Here is a 7658-nt window from a genome sequence, read left to right on the forward strand (position 1 = left end):
AAATAGCTATCACTTCTACCATTTTTTCAAACTATTGTTGCTTTTCCGCAATAAAAATTTTCATTTAAAGCGTCATCGAGCTCAATATAAATGGTTGAATTTCATAAAATGTCTATTTATCATACTGCTCGAGCGTTAGACGATCTAGAGTCCATACGCATAAGTAGCCCATTACGCCCATTTAAGTACTTAAAGTTGACATTATAGACAATGTTTTTATGTAAAAATAAAAAAAAATAAAAAAATGCTATAATAAAAAAAACAAAGATAAAAATGTTTACTTAATTTTTTTTTGTTTTTTATACGTTGCATATTAATGTAAAAAATGTACAATTAAAGTCCATAATAAGACGGAGGATCCACAATTTTTCATTAAGTTTCGTTAAAAGGTTTCCAAGATACAGCACTTTAAAGAAAGGTATGTATGACGTTTTCTTAAAATTTAAGTCCCGTGTAAATAGGCAACCCTACGTCATATCGGCAAAATATGCTGCACGTATATTCATGTCACCTAGACCTTCAATCTCTTCAACTTTCATCCAAATCCTGAGAGGTCGCGCACAAAGGTGGCCGCGGTGACATGAAATGCCTCATTTTGTACCTCCATTTCATTGCGGTCTTCCTGACCCCAAAAGACAATGAATATGAGTTCAAGCATGGGATAGACAAAAGGCTAGTTATGAATAAAATCGGCTGTGCTTGTTGATAGTTTTAGCTTTTTCGAGAAAAGCTATCACTACTCATCGATAGGGGCAAAAAAATAAAACTATCGATAGTACCATCGATAGTTTGACACCTATATTGTTGGCAATAGGGACGGAAAGTTTTGAAAAATAATCGATTCTCGGGTCTCATGTCTTATTTAATCCTTACAATTCTTATAATCGAATAATCGACGGTGAGATTAGAATTATTCGATTCCAATCGATTCTTTATTTCAATATTACTTTCACTTGAAAAATCTATAAAAACGATCACTTATACAGCCATCAATCGTAGCAAATAATGAATTAACTAATATTATTGTAGCTAGAGTTTTAATAACAATAAACTTGTGGAAAAATTGCTTTATTTGCTATAAAATGTATGTTGACCCATACTCACGGTAATATTTGGTATGGAAAGTAAATAAATTTGAATACCCTCCTTAAAATTGTCTCTTTTCTATTTTTGTTATTTTTTGACCTTACAACAATTATATTCAACAATTTTTATTGAGATTGAGGCTGTTTTTAATGAAAAACTTATTGTGGAAAAGCAACAATAACTTAAAAAATAGTAGAAGTGATAGCTATTTCGGGAATCACCACATTTACTCACCAGACTTCTTTCAGTAGGAATCGACCCAACGATCCCACTGACTCAGCCAGTTCGCCTTGTGAATTATTATTGCTATTTTCCCCAGTTTTTCATTTTTCAAGCCAACACAATCAAGCGCAGCTATTCCGCGGCAATTCACACTTTATCATGTGGTTGTTGGTTTTTGTTAATAATTATATTTTTAGAATGCTTAACTTTTTAGGTGTGCTCGTCCTTAAGTTAATTCTTTTTGTTATTTTATGGCCTTATAATAATTATATTCAACAATTTTTATTAAACTTGACACCGTTTTTATTGAAAAACTTATTTTGGAAAAGCAACAATAATTTGAAAAAATGGTAGAAGTGATAGCTATTTCAGAAATCAACACATTTCCTCATCAGACTTCTTTCGGTAAGATTCGAACCGACGATCCCACTGACTCAGCCAGTTGCTTACGTACTGCGCTAAGTTCGCCTTGTGAATTATGTGCTTTTCCACAATAAGTTTTTCATTAAAAACGGCCCCAAGCTCAATAAAAGTTGTTGAATATAATTGTTATAAGGCCATAAAATAACAAAAACAAATAACTTAAGGACGAGCACACCTAAAAAGTTAAGCATTCTAAAAATATAATTATTAACAAAAACCAACAAAACCAACAACCACATGATAAAGTGTGAATTGCAGCGGAATAGCTGCGCTTGATTGTGTTGGCTTAACAAATGAAAAAGTGGGAAAAAAGCAACAATAATTCACAAGGCGAACTTAGCACAGTACGTAGGCAACTGGCTGAGTCAGTGGGATCGTCGGTTCGAATAGCTATCACTTCTTTTCCACAATAAGTTTTTCATTAAAAACGTTTTCAAGCTCAATAAAAATTGTTGAATATAATTGTTTCTTTTCATAAATTCATTTATAGCATCTCTATGAATATGCCCTAATAAGTCTTACTTAATGTTTATATGTCATGCCCAAAATTTCACAATTTCACAGTTATAATAGCTGAAGCATATCTAAAGATGTATGAAAATAAGATAATTGAGTTCTCAGAACCGATTATTGATCGATCCCGAAAATTTAGAATTGATTCTCTAAAATCGATTATTTCGAGAAAATCATTGATTCTGCAGTGAAGTGATGTTCTAACTGCTGGACATATGCAGACCATTTTTCTACATTTTTTTTAAGCTTCTAAAGGCCGGCGTAGTATTTGAGTGGTTGCCAGTCCCTAGCATGCGCTGCACCGATGCCAAGTTTTTTTCAATAAATTCTTTGTTTGATTCCCGTAATTTTACTAAGTGAAGAGACACTATCTTTATCCATTTATACCATTTTACGTTACAATAAATGTGCGCGAGATCCAGAAGCGAAGGAGAAATTACAGTATGACTAGTGTTACCAGATCCAACTTAATTGCCAGTAAATTATTGCAAGGTAGTCTTTGCAAAATCAATACATTCCTACATCTATCACACCTCCGAAGAAGAGTTCACCTACAAGGCTCAACCACAGGGTTTGAGCTATATCATTGTCAATTTGAATAAAGATTTTCTAACTTATTGTTAGGCTTAATGTATCTTAAATAAGCAGATTAACAAATAAATCTATGTACAAGAAAAAATAATTCTCCGTTGGATTTCAAGACTTACATTATTATTGGTGTTAATACTGGTTCCCAAATAAACGAAGTGGTCTATTTTTTTAAACTTGTAACTGTCAAAAGTGACAATTGGTTGTTTACTTTCTCTTATTCACATTTAGCTTGTTCCAGACTTATGCAATATTAATAGTGCGGACAAAATATATAGTGCGGCTACAAGTTTTGCCTTGTGCTACCAAACTTAGTCAAAAATAGGGTTGCATTCCCATGAACACCAAAAAAAAGAGGTTTGTGTGGAAAACTCTGAGTTTAAGAGTAGAGTTTAGCGTTAAACTCCAAAATGGCCCATAAACTCGAGTTTATGGCTCCACGAAAGATACTATAAGAGAGTGTCAAAATGCGGTTGTCAATAATTATCTAACCATTTATTATTATTGCCATGAAAAACAGCTTCTCATAAAAATACAATCGCCGTTCGGAGTCGGCGTAAAACTGTAGGTCCCTCCGCTTTGTGCGACAACATCAAGGCGCACGCCACAAGTCGGAGGGGAAGCTCGGCCAAACACTAACATATGTGTAAGCGCCAATCTATTATTATTATCTATTATTGAATCATGGGGATAGCGAAAGTTGAAATCCGTCTGCTGGAGACCTTCTTAGATGAACTCCGCTCCATATTTTTGATTCAGCAGCAGCAGTATTTTTGCAACTACAACCATGTATCAGACTTTACTGCTTTGGTAAGAAATTTATGGTACATATCTGGACCAGCATTATCATTATGAAGTTAAATTATTTAGTTGACTTTATTTTTTGACTTTTTCGAATATGAAGACTAAGCGGGGTTTTTCTAACATTATAAAAAGAGAGCTCAAAAAATAATCTTTAGAAATTTGTATTTGCATTTTTTGTAACTCCTTGCAAATCTAAAAAACCTATAAGCGGTTCTCATTAGCCTCAAGCTTGCCCGCCTCTGATATTATGTATATGTATGTGTGTATGTATACATATTGATATTATATTTTTTAAATATAGGAACAAATGACAGCCATCAAAAATTCTACAACAGTCAATAATCATTCAGATTCGGATTCTGAAAGCGTATTCACGGATGATGATGATTGGACGTACCCTATGCCCCTCCGTGAGAATGTTGGTAAGTATTATTGCAAACGAATAGAATTAATGGTAGTGATTGATAAACACACAGACAATGAAGACAAAGTTGTTTTATTACTTAACCTGTTTTTAATTCCACCACGGATAAAACCATGATACAATTATTCACAGGTATAGTCTTCCCAGAGAGTTTTGCTTTTAGTTTTCGTTTAGTTTTTTATTATTAGATTTTCTGTTTTCTTTGTTTTTAACAAATTTGACTCAGGTTAAAAAAATATATGTACAAAAAATAAACGAAAAAATAGGGCAGTTCATTTAAACGCGTGAATGCCTCGTAACCACGTAAACCTCGGAAACTTATTTAATTTGGTATGGTGTAACGATATATTCTTGATCCGATAAGTGAGAGGTAACTTTCAGCGCGTATTGGTTCGGTGAGTCCTTGTTACATCACTCGGATTAAATCTCTAACAACAAAAATCTATGTGCTTAGAAATATAAAATTAAAACATTTAAACCACTATTGAACCCCAATTGAATGAACCCTGAAACTACTACAACCAACGACGCTTATGCCAATTCCTTCCCGAGACGATGGTAATCTCATTACGCTGTTCGGTTACTCAGGCCCTTCTATGAAGGTTTATCGCTTCATAACACTTTGTTAGCGTCACAATTCAACAAAATATGTAGACATAATTTTATTTCATTCCAGTATACATTTATTTCAACTTAAAAAGTCCTGTGCCCTAATATATATATTTGTATGTACAGTATATTTTGCTTTGCTGCCTCTATGCTTAAGTGCACATTTAAGATACCTACCCCAAAATGCGTATCAGAGGCATTATTTTTAACATTTATAAGGAAACTGCTCCGATAAATGCATTTAGCATACCTGCACATTGGCGATACCTGCCTTAAAAATTGTGCGACTAGTATCAATTATCATAGAAAGTATTACGTTTACCTGCACTGGCCCTACAATTACCTAATTTTAAACTTTTTATTTATTTTGTTCATCTCGCAGAACAACGAAAATGGCTATAAATTTATGTAGTTATATAGATAATTAGATACTATTCGGTAAAAATTACGCTTGCAGTAATTTCTACGTGGTAAGTGCTTCTCCATTATTTGGTTTCATAGGGATTTGGATACCTTCCTCATTTAGTAGTAGTAAAGAAAATTCGCTTAAGTGCCTTTTTCGGTTAAGTGCACAAGTTTTTCGTGCAAAGAAGGATGTGCAGCTAAGCAAAATATACTGTACATGCTAATCGTGATTGCTGGTTGGGTTGCCTATAAACTACCCAGTAGAAATCTTATGCATACAACATCGCTGTTGGTGGCACGAGCTTGCTGCTGTGTATACATGCCAGTATAAATGAACCTTCATTTCCATTTAACACGCGTGGTTACCTTAATCATACACTTGTACTACTGCTGTATGCATATAGCTGTATTAATGTTTCAAACATACAAAAATGCATTAATGGAACAGTATTACAAGATATGTACCCCATATGTAAATGCTATTTTTCTGATACATTTTAATATACGGGGACATACAAACAAGTAGCATTTACATATTCAAATGCATATCTTGTAAAAGCCCGTTTGTGCTGAAAATAGTATCGCACAACACGTCCGTTCACTAAAATTTTTGTACAAGACTGAAAATATTACAAAAATTCCACTTCAAATTTATCAAGAAATGTACTTAAAACAACGACAACGTACATTCGCTTGCAATTCGATAGAATTTTAATTTATTCGTGGAAATTCATGACTACGCATGCATTGTTCACACTAATACACTCATATAGCAAGCATCATTCAAGAATGCATACAACCGATTTCTACTGGGTAGTTACCTACATAATACTTGCTGTGCCCTACACAATTGGTGCGTATGTACACTAGAGCGGGTCGATTTGTAGAGGATCAGAAAAACGGAAAAATCGGATATGCGGTAAATGCTCTACTGATCATTCTCAGCAACTTTGCTTAAGAAACTGTGGGGTTTTGAAGCCATGCAAAACTAATTTTGAACTAAACGAATCATTCCGTGGTTTATGTCAAGCTTTTAACTCTCATTCCATCACGTTTGACATATCGGACTCGATTTTTGCTATAAAGAAAACTATCATTTCCACTCTCAATAATTGAAATACTATCTTTAGCATATCCAATCAGCTGATGAATTTGATTCTGTAGCTGAATAGTTTTAGATCTCGACACTTAACAAACTCCTGTTTCCACGACTCGGCACTAAAAAAAAAAGGTTCCGTACGTCATGCGGACTGCGCCCCTCGTGTCGGTTGGGCGGGAAAGGAGGGTAAAAACCGTTGGTGTTTATTAATTAATTAATTAATTAAAGCGAATTTCGAGCCAGCGAATTTTAAGGGGAAGTTGTAAGGGTAAAAGAAAGAAGTTTATTTTTTTTTAATGCTTAAATGATCGGAATTGAAAAGAAATCGATTAAGCAGTGACTGTCTGCCCGTCCATCCGTCCGTCTGTGCACATGATAATTCGATTAGAAATTGAAATATTTGGTATGTATACTTCGTTTTAGCGTAGGACGGATGGTATTGAAAATGGGTAAAATCGGACAATAACCACGCCTACCTCTCTTATAAAGGAAGTTCTCAGAAATACGAAAACTGCGATATTTTTGTAACTACTGAAGCTTATTAACTCAAAATTAATGTTTACAATAATTTTTAGACGACAAATAAAAATATTATAAATTTTTGGAAAATGGGCACAGCCACGCCCACTTATGATTACATCTTGGTAACCGCTTCACCAATTTCTCCCAAACTTAGTGGTTGTTGACCATGGTACAACATACTAAACGACTGCAAATTTTTAAAATCGGACCATAACCACGCCAACATCCCATATAATGGTTATTTAGAGAAATCCGAAATCTTCGATAAAGCAGTAAATACTGTACGTAATTTATTCAAAATTGATGCTTGCAATGATTATTTAGCAACAAATAGGTTTATGATAAAGTTTTGGAAAACGGGCGTGGCACCCCCCACTTATGACTACATATGTGAATCTCGATAACTCTTCGATCAATTTGTACCAAAATCGTTATGATTATTGTGCTTGCCACATAAAAGCAAACCATTGAAAATTATTGAAATCGGACTAAAATTACGCCCTGCCTGTTTGGTTCCGACAAAAAAAATAGCTAACACAAAACCTGGACCTTTAGCGCACTCCCGTTGAATTTGAAGACCCATCACTTCCTGACCCACAAGTTCTATGCCACATATGTTCAACTGCTAACCAGTGCTTCTCGGCGCGTAACGGAAAAAAATCGTGACAGATGTTAGTAAAAAAAAAATTACCACGCTTGGAAAGCAAGCAGGACTTAAAAACTTAGTTATTTAAGTATTTAAAAAATGAACTGCTTTTTATACCCTTACACTCATAAATCAGCTATTTGTTTAAGTTTTTTCCACCAAATTTTGTATTACCGGAATGAAACTTCCCCTTAAAATTCGTTGGCTCGGAATTGGTTTTAGACCAATAGTTTCTTAAGCAAAGTTGTTCAGAATGATACGTAGACCATGTTCCGCATATGCGATTTTATGGGGAAAAAATAGACCCGCCCTAATGT

At 34.2% G+C, this 7658-nt stretch overlaps 1 protein-coding gene across 1 annotated transcript in view; it reads left to right on the top strand.

Annotated features, from left to right (window-relative positions):
• LOC118738656 (protein daughter of sevenless) overlaps nt 1–4058 on the top strand; it is a gene marked incomplete at both ends in the record, with an annotated part of 81932 nt that extends 77874 nt beyond the window's left edge. The window contains 1 exon segment of the mRNA XM_036469561.1: nt 3938–4058. Coding sequence (XP_036325454.1) covers nt 3938–4058 — 121 coding nt within the window.
• Nucleotides 4059–7658: the final 3600 nt, after the last annotated feature.

This window comes from Rhagoletis pomonella, unplaced genomic scaffold, assembly GCF_013731165.1.
Source record: "Rhagoletis pomonella isolate Grant_MI unplaced genomic scaffold, Rhpom_1.0 Rhpom_scaffold_00005, whole genome shotgun sequence".
NCBI lineage: Eukaryota > Metazoa > Arthropoda > Insecta > Diptera > Tephritidae > Rhagoletis > Rhagoletis pomonella.